Source organism: Festucalex cinctus, chromosome 15 (assembly GCF_051991245.1).
Source record: "Festucalex cinctus isolate MCC-2025b chromosome 15, RoL_Fcin_1.0, whole genome shotgun sequence".
In the NCBI taxonomy this organism is placed as follows: Eukaryota; Metazoa; Chordata; class Actinopteri; order Syngnathiformes; family Syngnathidae; genus Festucalex; species Festucalex cinctus.
Window position 1 is genome coordinate 17,398,086 of NC_135425.1, and position 15,067 is coordinate 17,413,152.

Here is a 15,067-nt window from a genome sequence, read left to right on the forward strand (position 1 = left end):
AATATATTTCAAAAAATATATTTAGACACCCACGAATAACATACATGCACACACGCATACATGCACACGCACTCACACACCAACTATGGGAAAAACTAAGCAAAGGATCAGCTGCTTAGTTGCAGGCTTGTGACACTTTCAGGTTACCCCAGAAACACATTCAAAACATTTACCCTATCTTCAACACAACATCCAGTTCAGTCACATAATGGATTTCAAAGACACACGACGAGTATCTGTTTTTCTTTTTTTTCCTGCCTGAAACAAAAGAAACGACACTAAGCAGCAGTCTAAAAGTGCTGTCCTGTCTACAACAGCAAGAGTGACAGAGCCCAGACCTAATCAGTGTCTCAAGGGGATAGAAGCCAAAGAAAATACATTATTACAAAAGCAGCCAGGGGGGATGCCCAAACCATTTTCTAATTAGATTGATATCATTAGCATAGGATTTGTGCCATACTTGGGCCGGGTACCATGAATAGAAGAGATGAGATAAAGGAAGAGGTTGTATGGATTAGATCAACACCACTTATGACTGCAGCTGCAGGGCCTTTGCGACAGGTACTGTCCACTATAGGCTGTCTGGAATTAGAAGCGACGCTGGCCTAGCACAATGGAGAATGGCCAACGCATGTGAACTACAGCAAACAATATATAGTTTGACAACCAAGTCTATTTCAGTTCACAGAGACACTATATTCTCTCAAAAGTGAATGCTCAGTGTTGCCGAAATGAAAGGCTTGACAGAATTATGGAAAACACTTATTGGAGATTTATCACCGTTTTATTAAATCATTTTAAAACCCGTCTGTATTATTCGGCTTTTGGCTCACCATGAGACTTAACGGTTCGGTGCTTTGTGGTGTCAGTTGTATTTTGTGTTATGAATTTGATGTTTATTTTATTTGCTTATTCACTTCTTGTTATTAATTTATTGATGTATGTTTTATTTACTTGTATACTTATAATGTTTGTTTTGTTGTTCTTGTTTTACTTATCTTTACTGCATGATTGATTTCTGTTCCATGTCCACCAACACTTGTCTAAAGATATGAAAAAGGCTTTGATCATTCACGTCATCCTTGAAAACGTTCTATTTCATCAGATTCTGTCATGTTTCATTGTAATTTCATATATCGGCAGCCCATTGAAAAGTTAGTGTTTTTGATTCCACAATCCATTGACCAGGCAGTTAAAAAAAAAAAAAAAAAGTTGACGTCATTTACCGTTTATGGCAGCATTACATCGTGATTTTACTAATCGTTATTAAACGTTTTTGGCAGTCAAAGAGTTAAAGGTGACAAGATGTTGGATTTACTCACACAGTTTATTTTTTTTGGTTTGTTTTTTAGATACTTGGGTCCCTGAGACTGTCCACTTATCCAAGTCATGCATCTTCATCCACTATTGATCGATGCTGCACCCCCTTTATAAATTAGTCAGGAAAACTCAGGCAGTCGAAAGACTGACATTTTGAATTCCGACCTCTTATTGACAATGCATTCAACAGAAAACATATCTGGGACTGATTTCAACCTTTGCTTGTTAATTCATCACTCCCCAGTCTGCTTCTGAGTTGAAAACATGTACTAACCCAACAAAACAAATCTCTTATCAAGCTCAACTTTCCTGAGGTAGTGAGTGGAAAACCGGGCAGTAGCATATCCAAGGTTATTTTCAGTTGGACACATTTCCCAGAAACCTAATGTTCCAAATTGAGGCCGAAATGAAGGTGTGGGAAAAATACAAAGCAAGCACGTCACACACAAGCGCCGTGTACACAAAGAGGGAAAAAGGTCACAAGTGTACTTATGTGGAAAAGACAGGACTACCGGTAATAATAAATTCAGCCTTATTGCTGAATGATTTCCAGACAATAAAAATAAATGTAAATCCTTTATCATAGTAGGTTTTTAAATAATTTGTCGTAACAGCTGATGTTGGACCAACAACCACTAAATATTACATGGTAAATGTAATGTTATAACTGTGTAGTCACATAATGAAACCATTGGTGTTTGAAAATACAGGTATAAAGCATTTAAAATATTGCTACTTTCAACAAGATCGGTTACAGATTTCAGATTTTGTGATTAGAAAAAAACAATGAATCAGCTGAATCATCTCAAAACTTCTTCCACCATTAATACAATCGGTAACCCAATAAAGAATTCAGATTAATGTTATTTATTTACACACATCAAAACTGATGCTAAATGGGAGTTAGCACACACCTTCCACCATTAAAAGTGTCTATGATTCTCCACAAATAAAATTCAGCTTTTCAGCTGTGGTCTGCAAAGAGCTTCCGCTGCATCAAAAGCATCTAATTGTTCAAAGGTATCAGTCAGAATACGGGTACAAAACAATTGCCAAGGCATTAAATATGCTTTGGAACGCAGTGAAGACTGCAATTAAGCAGAGAAAATCTGGCACAACCGTGGCTTTACGAAGAACTGGACCTTCAGAGCTAATGAAAAGACGAGAGAAACAAAATTATCAGGGAGGATGCTTAAAGGCCACCAACAAGGAGGGGCATGCAGGAATTTCTGGAACGTACTGGCTGTTTAGTACAACAATCTCCATCTTCTTCATTATGTCTGGGCTGTGGGGCAGTGTGGTACAATGGGAGCTTAAGCTCACAAAGAAAAGACCCACTTGAAATTTCTTTAAAGCTCAAGGTGAGAATCTTTTATGGTTCGCTGAATTCAGGGTAAAACATTTTGGCCATATTTCCAAAAAGGTGTAAACACAACAACACTATACCCGTGTATGCTGTGTGGCATTGTTTTTCTTCAGCTGGAACTGGGGCATGGAGGGAATTCCAGTTAAGCCCGTCTTACTGAGCGGCGCGGGATTGCGAGGGTGCACACATGTTGCTTTTTTGGCAGGCTACTTTCATTATATCTCAAAAATATATATATATTTTTTTTCATTCCAATTTCCAACTAATTTCTACAGGTTGTAGTTCACATTAATGGTGGAAAAAGTTTTTAAATTATTCATCCTGGTCTCATTTTTTTTTTAATATCACAAAAACATGCCATTTGAACATGGGTGTGAAGTTTTTCTATCCACTGCATGTTTACAAAGGCAAAAGGATTACGTGAATTATCGTTGATGTTTGCTTTGGGGCAGGTGTTAGACGTGGTCTGATCCAGGGGTGGGAAGCGCCTCATAAAATACACACAAGACTTACACAGTAATCATCTAAACTAAATATCCTTGGCAACAGACACTGTTCTCTTTTCACAAAGGCAGAGGTAAGTTTGTGAATACAAAATAATGAACGTAAAATAATACTGTCACATCTGAAGTCGCTGTGACTGTCGCTGCTGTTGGCTTCTCTGGTAAGACGTGTCACAAGGCTTAAAAGATAGGTGTGAAGTTAAACAAGGGATTGGCATAGGTGGAGAGCAGAGGGATTTGGTCTGAGAAGCCAGCGATCTTAAGTCACATGCTGGTATCAAAGGACACAAAGGTTACATCATGTAAAAAAAAAAAAAAAAAAAACCTTGACTATGAACACAGCTTATCTTTGCAATAACGAGCATTTAAAAGTTCATGGCACTATAAAAGCACAAGTATAGAACTGTATGTTCTGAAACTTGACAGCCATTTGAATTAGTCAACTCTTTACTTCAATGTCTTTAGAGTAGGGCTGGGTATCGATTCGGATTTCCAGAATCGATTCGATTCGATTCACAAGGACCCGATTCGATTCGATTCACAACAATTTTCGATTCAGTTGAGAAATTCATGCAGTAGCTATTTTAGACAGTCAAAATTACCAATACTGCAAATAGCAGAAACTTCTTACTCTAATTTAATGCATTAGCAAAAATATGAATATTTACATTAAGAATTGAATCCATTGCAGTTACACTAATAGTCTGTTTTATTTAAAATGGCCCTATAAAAACAAATCATTTAAATCAATTACAACCACAGTAAAGGCTGTGTAAAACAAGTGACATGGTTTTATGTATCGATATTGGGATATGAAAAGGAGTATCGATACGATATCGATGTATCGATATTTTGAACCCAGCCCTACTTTAGAGCAATAAAATTTTCCAAATTTCCTATACTAAATAAGTGCTATATTATGCTCATAGGCCTGATTAAAAGTATACTGTATATACATTACACAGCATGTAGGAATTACAAGTCTCTGTTACCGTTAGTGTGATACAAGCTTCTCAGCAAGTGCTAATCCAGCTAGGACGATTTTACCCTACCTGGCTCACATTTCATCTGAAACCCGGCTGCAAACAAAGAGTTCAGCCTAAAGCAAACATTGAACATGTGTGACCATGCGGAAAAGGAGCGTTTGTCAAAGTACTCACCAGAAGGTCCGTGGAGCTTGGCTTTTTTCACTGCAAATAAAGAATGCAGAGCAGTTTTAGTCAAGAGACCCATATATTGTAAAATTCTATTTCTTTTATGCTATTTTGACAAGAGTCAGAAACATTGCTCGAGTCATTGTTACACACGGGTAAGTACTTCAAAAAATACTGCAGAAAGGCCCTTTTACAAACTTTGCAGCGGAAATGTAAACTTCTATATCGTGGTTAGAGTAGTGGAGCTGAAAGAGCATTTTATTGGAAAGAAATGTTATTGTTGACTTCCGCTTTAACAACATTTCTGATTGGTTAACTAGTACAGATATCAAGTTAGGAAAGTCTACTACTGGTCTTATACTTACTACTGTTTTGATTTGAGACTAGAGATTTAAGACTCACAGACAAAAAAGCTACAACAAATGTGTACCAACAAAAAAGGTACCGACATTTTATTTTCTCTAATGAGCAGTGCAGACAAAGCTGGAAGCCACAGTCTAAAATGGTTACGGCAAAATAACAACCCAAAAAAATTGTCAACAAATGAAATATGTCCTTATCAATGCAAATAAATTGAACTCAAAACAGAGCAGTTTTAGGCAGAAGCAAAACTATAATACAAGTTCCTCCACATAGCTGTGATTCACAAATTTGCCTAATTGTTGCTCTAAAAACATTGTTGGTTTTGAATGGGTTTCATCTGAGGTGTGCGCTGTGCAGGCAAAACTATAATGGACCACAGGAAGTAAATGTTTGTGGTAATTTCCACGTGTGTACGGGCCTATATTTAGACACGTTGACTCAGGCGTAATTGTTATTGAAGCCTGACGTCGTCATTAATATGCAAACAAAGGGACACGGGACACATGATTGCATAAACACAGCCATGCAGACAGACAAACCAGGCTCATGACGTCACCGCAAGTAACATCGCCTTTCAATATGAAGCTTTATAAAAATAGAGCTGAGGTGAGCTTGCTTGTTTAGCCAGGTGCTTTGTTCAAAATTGTCATTATAAGTACAAGTCCTCTTGAATCATGAAGTAGATTTGATCGAGACATTAACTTAAAGATAATTTCAGCATCATTCCAAGTACAGTAAATCCTAGGTATTTTTCCACCATTACCTCGGAGGTTCTGTTAGTATTTATTTCCTCATACCATGCTATTTTCAGACACTGTAACCTTCAGGTGTTACAATACCTATTTGGACTGTTAATAATTTTTTTTTGTCGAATTCTAGTACGTATGTACTTAAATGTATGGATGGAAGTAGTGGACAAAATACAATTATTGGGATGGGGTACAGTTGGGAAAAAAAAATCTGCATTTGATTACAATTTAAATACTGTACACCTACAGCATATGCCTTAACACCAAACTTTTTACTAGCAGGATAGACCCGAACAGCTGTGTCACACAACAGACAGCTGGTTAACAAACAGACGGCTAACAATGACACATTAAACAGTGGGGAGTGGATAAGAAGCGCATTAGGAAAAGTAACAAAAAGCTAAAAAAAAAAAATGGTAAAGAATTTGCTTTGGTTTATTTTTAGAATGCCCATTTTTATTCTCATGATGCAGCGACAGAACAATGTTTGCGGGATTGAAGTGTTTTAGCGGGGATTACTCGTGATTGCTGTGGCAGTGTTCGGGCATATAACCTACTAAACCTCTGGAGCCTTAGATGGCAGATGGGTCGAAACAGGATGATGGAGGCACAAGCCGCACTTTGAATGCAACATCTCCTGCTCGGTCAGTGCACATGACTTGTGTTTCCTCAGAGCTGGGTGGTTTGATTCTTTAGGATTTGATTGGAACAGGTCCTAAAAACTACCCCCCCCCCCCCCCCCCCCCCAAATCTTTCAATAAATCAGTTGAATGGGGGAAGTGTGGATTTTTTTGTATGTTTAAATAAGGATTTGAGATATCATTATTTATTCAATTCTATAAGGAACTGTGGAAAAGGACTACAAACACCTGCAAAACTGCAATTTCTACCACCAAGGTATTTCCAGAGTCATGACTCCTTCAAGTAAACTTTCCACCAAACACTTTCAGTTTTACTCTGAGACACAGCAGTAGCAGTACATAAGTTGAATGAAGAGTAGGCACATACTCTCATTTGCATGGCGTTATTTCACAGGCCTAAAGCGTTAGGGTGCGATTAGTGGAAACTGATGTTTATCATGGTCTGTACTGGGCCTCCGTGATTCTATTAAGGTCACGATTTGGTTGGGTCAATTCATTGCTGCTGCAACCATTTCCCATTCCCTTTTTTGTTATACTTCTTGCTCTCTTTATATCATACAATGAAAAGTACCCGTATTTATTTTGTTAGCAAGACTCCATTTTGGGTGTTTGCAGTGGGGATGTCACAGAAGGAAATAGACTGACTTAACACAATTTTGTCACAATTATAATCACTGCTTTTTACTTAGATTTGTTCCTGCTTATATTTTTAATATGTTTGACATTTTATTTTATGACACCATGGCAGTATTTGGTCTCACAAACAATGATTTAGCAGCCATGACACTTAGAAAAGATCAGAAGAGACCTTCTTCCGATAATATAAGGTCAGAGGAGTGAAAATATGTATTCTCACTCACGAAGACTCTTTGGGATGGATGGATGGATGTTTATGATGAAAGAATTTCATTCTCCTTTATGAATGCGATTTTTTTTTTTTTTTTTTTTTTTGTCATTCATGTTTTGTCCAACATAGTAATTTTGAGTAGTAATGTACTGTGTACTAACAAATTGTGAGTATGTTTTACCCAATTATGATTACAAATTGGTTGTAGAACGTAATCAGAAATGTTAGGTAAACTAAACATATTTAAGTATTTCATAATTACTGAATTCATATGATATTTAATCACAAAGTATAATTTATATTTACCCTATGGGGTATATGCCACGGAGGAGGCGGGACTTCGTACTTCCGGGTTTTCAGACCTCAGCTTTGTTTCCGGTTTGCGAGGTGTGGGCCGCGTCCCAATACTTGCGCTTCGGACTTTGTGCCCCTCGGTTGCGCGCTCCCGTCGACGGGTGCGAGTGTGTAGTGTGTCTGTCTCAGTTGTCCGAAGCATTTCAGGAAGCTGAAAACCCCTGCGTGCTCTCAGTCCCACCCATCTGCAGGAGCGCGCGGTTGGGGGCGCAGGGGTGTGGGGTGCCAGTGTTGGAACGCGGCCAGAAACAGAGCTGATGTGTGGAAACCCGGAAGTCGGAAGTCTGTGGAATCTGCCCCATTAAAATTGATGCAAATTGTTACCCTACATTTATTGGGTAAATTCTATATATATATATATATATATATATATATATATATATATTTTCCATGTGTACTAAAGTACGCGTTTCCCATGACAATACATATTCCAGTTAAAACCATATTTGAACAATAATCTGACCGAGGCACTACCACGCACACTCACAGTATGGAGAAGGAAAGAACAAAACAAAATTGTGCTGTATTTGCAGGAAAACGGGAACAGGAAGTGACACTATGCTCTCCTAATGCTGCTGGCAGCAGTGCACTTCCGCTGGTGCCGGCGACTATGGTCAGGTGGAGAGAAACAGAGAGCACAAGAGCGAGAGAGAGAGAGCAACAGATGGTCAGGGGATTACAATCTCTAAGCGCTCTCCCTGTCTCTGCCTCGTTCTCGCATAATTCCACTGCACTGCTGCTCCGTCTTGCAGGGAATCAAATTCTTGTCGGAATAATTTTCTTACATTTTACTTATCTGGGCTCTAAGCAAGTGGTGTGCTGATGTACAATACACATTTGTTGAAAATGTTCCGTGCATGTTGTCCATATACTGTAGCCTACATTAAATACACAAGCAGACTGGCAGATTGAAGATGCACAAATTACATTTAGACATTAAAACCTAATGAATATTGTCAGCTCACCGTTAGAAAATACATCACAGGCATTTTGGTCATTTGTATCACATTTTGTGAGGTCGTGCATGCATGAAAGTTTACTTTGGTTGTTGCTATTTGTATTTACAATCTGTAATGTCATAAAGTAGGTGGTTGCTGATGTTATGCTTTTATGTATTCAAAATTATTAACTGTATGGCAATGTATTCAGAGATTTCTTTGAGAAATATAAAATATGTGAGTTGTGATAATGATTGGAGGGAATTTTCACAACTGCTAGCCATTTCTTATTTTAACCAAATGCTAGTCAGAAGAAGATTAACGCATGTCAACAGGTGTGAGATCATTATTATTTTTTGTTTACAAATGGAATTCATACTGAGCTGGCATTTCCATATTGTGGCACTAATGAAAGCTTATAAAATAACCATAATGATAATAATAACAATAATAATAATAATAATAATAATAATAATAATAATAATGATAATAATAATAATAATAATGTTTTAGATTTTAAGATACTACTAATTACTGCACAATTGAAACTTACATCCAGAGTTTCTCGGAGGAAAAAAAAATGGCTAAGCTTGGTGGTCTGGGACGGACGGACTGGGAATAAAATTCTGCATGGGAAAATATGTGTCAACGGTGAGGGATTGTGGACATTGATGACATGTGCCAAATCATAATTCACGCTTAGCCTGATGGTGGGGGCCAGAATACTAAAAGCCTGGCTACCCACCAGCCCATTAAGCACTGGGGGGGAAACCCTGTACGTCTGTCAGCTGAAAGAGCCTGTAACTGCTTGAAAATATAAACTAGGATTTACCCCCCCAAAAAACTGTGATGCAATATTATAATAAATAACAAAAGCCCATCCTCATAATTATGAATCATCATCACAGCCACAACTAGTACAGTCTAACATGCTGATCCCCCCAATAGTAATCGCAACTAAAACTAAGCATTAATTGCAGCTGACCTGACAAATGACAATACCCACTCAAAACCTCTCACAACAAATAAATGTATTGTGCTCACCACTGAGACAGAATCCAGACACAACCTAAAACAATATGTGTCCACTCAGCCCTGTCCCCTGATTAACTGTCAGTCTCACCCACATGTCCACGTTATGTTAAACCACTTGTGTGTTAAGTAAGACATCGCCATGGAGATGGAGCTTTTCGACGAGCAATAAATAAGCGACATTGTCAAGCTGTTATCAGGGGATGAGTCACCACATATCAGCCCAAGCGACATCTTTCCGTTTATCTTGGGCAGCATAACACCTCCCGCCTTTCATTTGCTGAAACAATAAATCAATCGGTGATGCTCAAATACAGAAATTGGTCCCATTACAGACAATGATTTGAGGATTCACTTGCAGCATATTGCACAAACACTGACCAGAGTTGATAGAGTCTGCCAAATGTCACATCATGAATGGTCAATGGGGTGAAACACGATGACCTTTATGTGGTTCACCCTGTAAGGAAGTCTATTCTGGCTAATGCTATCAACCAGATGAGTGCATGTGGATCCAATACTGCCATACTGCAATTCCTTGTCCAATTCAGTGCAGACTCCTAGAATAGGTTTTGACACAACTTTGAAATATTACTCACAAACTTTCACCTATCTGCAGTTGTGATTGTGAAGTGATTGAGTAAAAACGCCTGCACCAGAGCCACACAGGTGTTGATGCATGGACATGTTCCTCTAATCTCATTCCTTCATTTCATTTTGTGTAAAAAAGGACTAATTCTAAAATATTATGACTTTTTCCCCCTCTTGAAAATATACAACTTTCTTCTCGTTAAAAATAAATCTCAGCAGTCAGCACTATCGCTCATGAATATACAACTTTGTTCAAGTATAATTAGAACTTTAATCTTGTGCTTTTATTTTATTCATTCTTTTCAGTGTGACCCAAAAATGCAATACAGTAGGCTACTTTTGTTTGGCATCCTAGTGGAAGTGGATCAAATTAGAGAGCAGTGATCTTGTCACAACGAGTGATGTATTGCATAATATGCTTTGCAACCACGAAATGGACTGCATCAGGATTTTGTAGTGAGTTATGTTTCAACAAATGCTATTTCATTTGCACAGGTACAATGACATAAATTTGAATTGGATAGAAACATCAATATTACTCATCCATATCCAAAAGTATTTTGAAGAGGATAGTATACATCATTATGCTACCTATTTTTTATTATTATTATTTTTTTGTGACCTAATTTCACTTTCTCAATACAAATACAGAGGGTCCTGTACTCAAATCAACATGATGTAGACGCTTGTCCATAAAAAACAACAATCAATAAAATATAACAATAATATTTGTAAACATTACAAATCGCATTCTAGTTTTCATTATGCATGTTTTACAATCTGTACAGTTTTCGTCGGCATTTAAAGATTAAATGCAGTGGAGCGCAGTGACCCAGTTTAACTTAGAAATAAATGAAACAAAACTTACCTCTTACACAAAGTAACGACATGAGCGCTTCCAACAACAATCCAGTAGTTTCACTCACTTTGGAAAGAAGCAGACGCTTGAAAGTAATTTAGCGAGTGTGGTAACATTGTATCCGCTAATTAATTCATTCTCGTAGCCATAGACGCTTTCGTTTGTGGAAACTACAGGTGCAGTGGTTTTCCGACAAGAGAGTAAAGCAAATTGCAGGACGATTAAAAGTACCATAAAAGCAGCAGCCTGAGTGTCAATTTGAGCAAACAGAGGGAGGGAAAGGGCGAAACAGAACATGTGATTAGCGTCTTTTTTGGCCAATCGGAACTCAATATTTTCTAAAAAGGCGTGGTTATACATATAACTGACCAATCGGACTAAGGATGATTAGGGAATAAACAGGTGACGCAGGAAAACCCAAGCGCTGAATAAATCTGGCTTTATGCACACTATCGAAACATTTTTGGATTAAAAATGGCATCAACTACGATACACAGAAGTCGTAAATGAAAATAAATTCTCAAAAATATTAACTATAAGAAGTCTGAAAACTCGGGTGTGTAAAAAAAAAAAAAAAAAAAAAAGAAAAAAACTCAATGGCGCCACTGTGTGCATCTAGTCATGTACTACATTCATCTGAGGCACGGGGGAAAAAAAAAAAAAAAACTTCCTGGCGGTGATAGCTACTTACTTACATAATGTGCTTTACTTACACTTTGTTTTTATTACATTTATTTTTTTTAAATGTGTTGTTTATGTGCATTTTATTTTGCCCCCAATAACAATACACCATAAGTTGGATTTAAAAGAACAAAAAGCACAAAAGTATATTTGTGGGCTTATAAATTAAAATATACTTTTTGCGGCAATCTATCATTGTTTTATTTTTCATTTTGTTGTTTGCTACGAGGTAGCGGAACTCAAGTTACTACCTTGTTTCCCGTTGTGGCGGACATTTTCGGACATTTTACCGTTGCACCAATGATGTAACTTCCCTGATAGGTCACAGATGAGTGGGGAGTTCTTGTGAATGGAGTGTAGTTTTATTTAAGAATTCCAATTCCATATCATCGTTCATTCATTCATTCATTCGACATGATGATACGCACACTGTTTCGCAGCGGCGGGTCTTTTCTCCAGGTGATTTAAATAATAGTGCATTTGCTGTTTACTGTCCAATTACCTGACGCGAACGTGCACATTTCAAACTCATTGGTTGTCGTACAGGAAGATGTACTACTTACCCGTGAGTAAAGTCACTCATTTTCTCTCACGACCGAATTGGGCTTTGCCGTTAGGATTCCAATTGATAATTTGGTCTTTAAATGATTTGCCGCTCAGTTTGCAGTCAACACGTATCGCCATTGAAATAAAACTTGTCGAACTAACTTGAATGTGCAATTGTTATGTAATTACAGTAATATTTGTGTGACTGTGCGTGTTTTACAGCAAAGTCGACGAACCGCTCCAAGATTGTGGGTGTCCCCAGTTCAGCAGCGATGGGCGTCCAGTCTGCCTATGAACACGGTGGTCTTGTTTGTGCCCCAGCAGGAAGCGTGGGTGGTGGAGAGAATGGGTCGTTTCCATCGCATCCTAGAACCGGTACCCACTTTTTTTTTTTTTTTTTCCAATCAATTCAGTGTGTGTTCAGTCACAGTGAGTGGCATGTTATGATGGAGACCTCATAGATTTAGCACTTTGGCAACAGATGCAAAGCAGGCTAAAGCAGAACTCACTCAATGTGTGTGATGATCTTAAGTGGCTACAAATTGGATTATTGGCTGTGGTAATTAGAAAATTACTACAAAATGTATGTGTTTGCAACGTGCATGTCTTAGTTAGGGGAACAGCATAAATTCAAAAGATATGGAAAAATGTTTACATCACGTTTGCTAAATATTGTACTTGTTGACCTTCTGTAGGGGTTAAATTTTCTCATACCAGTACTTGACCGAATCCGCTATGTACAAAGCCTCAAAGAAATAGTCATCGATGTGCCGGAGCAGTCTGCAGTTTCTTTAGGTAAGTAATTTTGTCATGTATTTTATGTTGTGCAAACTGTTACCCCTCAAGCACATAAACTGACTCAATAAAATAGGTGTGGATATCTTTTGCAATTGTATTTCTAATTTGTTTTGCAGATAATGTAACTCTACAGATTGATGGAGTTCTGTATTTAAGGATCCTGGACCCTTTCAAAGTAAGATTTTGAAATGGATGTGTCTATTTAATTTTCTGCTCCTATTTCAATGATTTTACTTTTTATTCATGCATATTGTTCACCCTAGGCTAGTTATGGTGTTGAGGATCCTGAATACGCTGTCACACAGCTGGCACAGACCACCATGCGCTCAGAACTGGGCAAACTCACACTGGACAAAGTGTTCAGGGTAATGAGTCAGGACATGCTGTTACATCAAACCTCATAAACAACAATATAAGAATCATATTTTGTTTCCTTCCAAGGAAAGAGAGTCCCTTAACGCCAACATTGTTCACTCCATCAACCAAGCTTCAGACGAATGGGGAATCCGTTGCTTGCGGTACGAAATTAAAGATATACACGTACCACCTCGTGTGAAGGAATCCATGCAAATGCAGGTGAGGTTTCAAGGAGATTTTGAAGTTACGCAAAGTGCTAATATACATCTACAAGTTAGATTTTCTTAAAGCTTCCATTTTTGTTGACTATGTGCAATATTTTGCCATACAATATTTTGTAGGTAGAGGCCGAACGTAAGAAGAGAGCGACAGTGCTGGAGTCTGAAGGAACAAGGGAATCAGCCATTAATGTCGCAGAAGGACGTAAACAAGCTCAGATTCTTGCATCAGAGGGTGAAAAAACGGAACAGATCAATAAAGCGGCTGGTAGGTGTATTCAATAACTCATCTACCATACTTGTTATGTACTAACTGTCTATTACTGAAACTAATTTGCCTCCAGGTGAAGCCCAAGCAATCTTAGCCAAAGCTGAGGCCAAAGCCAAGGCCATCCATGTTCTATCTGATGCCCTAGCTGAACAGGTGAAGAGTAGTTTTATTCAGTCTCCTTTAAATGGCTTCAACAAAATTTTCAACCTCTCCTTGTTCATTTTCTTGTGCAGAATGGAAATGCGGCAGCCTCACTAACCGTGGCTGAGCAGTATGTGTCTGCGTTTTCCAACCTTGCCAAAGAGTCCAATACCGTCCTTCTCCCATCAAATACAGGAGACATTAGCAGCATGGTTACACAGGTATGCATGTAAATCCGACGAGATGTTTCCAGATTTAATTGGATTACTTATGGTGTTTCCCTGCCTTCAGGCCATGGCCGTTTATGGTAAATTAGCAAAGACAAGTCCGAAGAGCCCACCAGGAGAAGTGGAGAAGAGTGAAGATGTTTTGAATGAGCCGGAATATAAATAGCACAGGACACAATCAGTACACTCATACAACACAAAGCAGAATCAGATGAAGCATAATTCAAATGGATGGCCTTTGAAGTGTTGTATTAGCAAGTTTGATGACAAACTTCTTCCCCGGAGTTGAAGCAGCGGAATTTTCGCGGACTCTACTTAGCCAGTTGTTCCTGTCACATCAGCAATTATTCTGGTTACAATGACTTTTGGATGCTGCTCATGTTTAGATTTATTGTGTCCCATTTTCGTTTTCTGGAAATTATGGCCTCTTGTAATAATTTTTAAGACATTTTGGTTTATCGATGCGATAAATGTGATTTGATAAAACTGGGGCAAGACAATTTTAATTAACTTCTTCATATAAATATAAATGAAGAAGACATTTTGTTTCTACTGCAGTAGCTTTGAGTTGCAACATGTCCCGATGTCGCAGCACATGAGTGCGTGTTTTTGTGTAGTAAATTCAGTTTGTCATATAAAAGTACAGTAGTAAGCAAGCACCAACATAATGTAAAACCAGTTAAAAAGGTAAACTTTTTTTTTTTTTTTTAATCGGAAATATTTCCCCTTGTTCTGTAGTTATAAATAAACACTGTGCCCAACATTCACAATTTTATTCAGCCCTTGTCTATGGATGTATTTATGACATTTCAAAGATACTGTATGTTTTTGTGCTTTTTCTCAAATTGTATTTCTACATGAGTATAAGAGTATAAGTACTGTGTGGAGTAATATATAAGCCTATATGTTGTTTTTTGTTTATTTTATTATTTTTAAAAAACAAAAACAAATGAAGCTTACAGGCGTACAGAAAAATTGAAATAACTGAGCGATACAAAAAAAAAAAGTAAAAACCAACAACATAAACACATCATAATACAGTGGGGTTAAACGAAAAAGTCATGTTATCATAAAGCCCTATAAGCCTTTTTAGAGTTACAGCATTGTAATG

At 37.8% G+C, this 15,067-nt stretch overlaps 2 protein-coding genes across 13 annotated transcripts in view; one reads left to right on the forward strand and one right to left on the reverse strand.

The window, feature by feature from the left end:
- unc13bb (unc-13 homolog Bb (C. elegans)) overlaps positions 1-10,979 on the reverse strand; it is a 55,508-nt gene extending 44,529 nt beyond the window's left edge. For all 12 annotated transcript variants that reach the window (XM_077496875.1, XM_077496867.1, XM_077496877.1 and 9 more), the window contains exons 1-2: positions 10,727-10,979; positions 4,350-4,379 (exon numbers count right to left, since the gene is read on the reverse strand). In XM_077496875.1, the coding sequence (XP_077353001.1) occupies positions 4,350-4,379; positions 10,727-10,748 (52 nt within the window). In that variant the 5' untranslated portion in view covers positions 10,749-10,979. The remainder of the gene's footprint in view (positions 1-4,349; positions 4,380-10,726) is intronic.
- A 724-nt stretch (positions 10,980-11,703) lies between these two features.
- Positions 11,704-14,726, forward strand: stoml2 (stomatin (EPB72)-like 2). Its single transcript, XM_077497497.1, has 10 exons — positions 11,704-11,857; positions 12,167-12,319; positions 12,640-12,739; positions 12,859-12,917; positions 13,006-13,107; positions 13,184-13,318; positions 13,441-13,585; positions 13,662-13,741; positions 13,822-13,950; positions 14,021-14,726. Exons 1-10 carry the CDS (start codon positions 11,813-11,815, stop codon positions 14,120-14,122), a joined length of 1,050 nt encoding a protein of 349 aa, XP_077353623.1. The 5' UTR covers positions 11,704-11,812; the 3' UTR covers positions 14,123-14,726.
- The last annotated feature ends 341 nt before the right edge of the window (positions 14,727-15,067 follow it).

Coding starts and splice junctions, on each gene's coding strand:
- stoml2 (XM_077497497.1), top strand. CDS start 11,813: ATGATGATACGCACACTGTTTCGCAGCGGCGGGTCTTTTCTCCAG. Junction 13,319..13,440: donor AGGAATCCATGCAAATGCAG/GTGAGGTTTCAA, acceptor AATATTTTGTAG/GTAGAGGCCGAACGTAAGAA. Junction 13,586..13,661: donor ACAGATCAATAAAGCGGCTG/GTAGGTGTATTC, acceptor ATTTGCCTCCAG/GTGAAGCCCAAGCAATCTTA.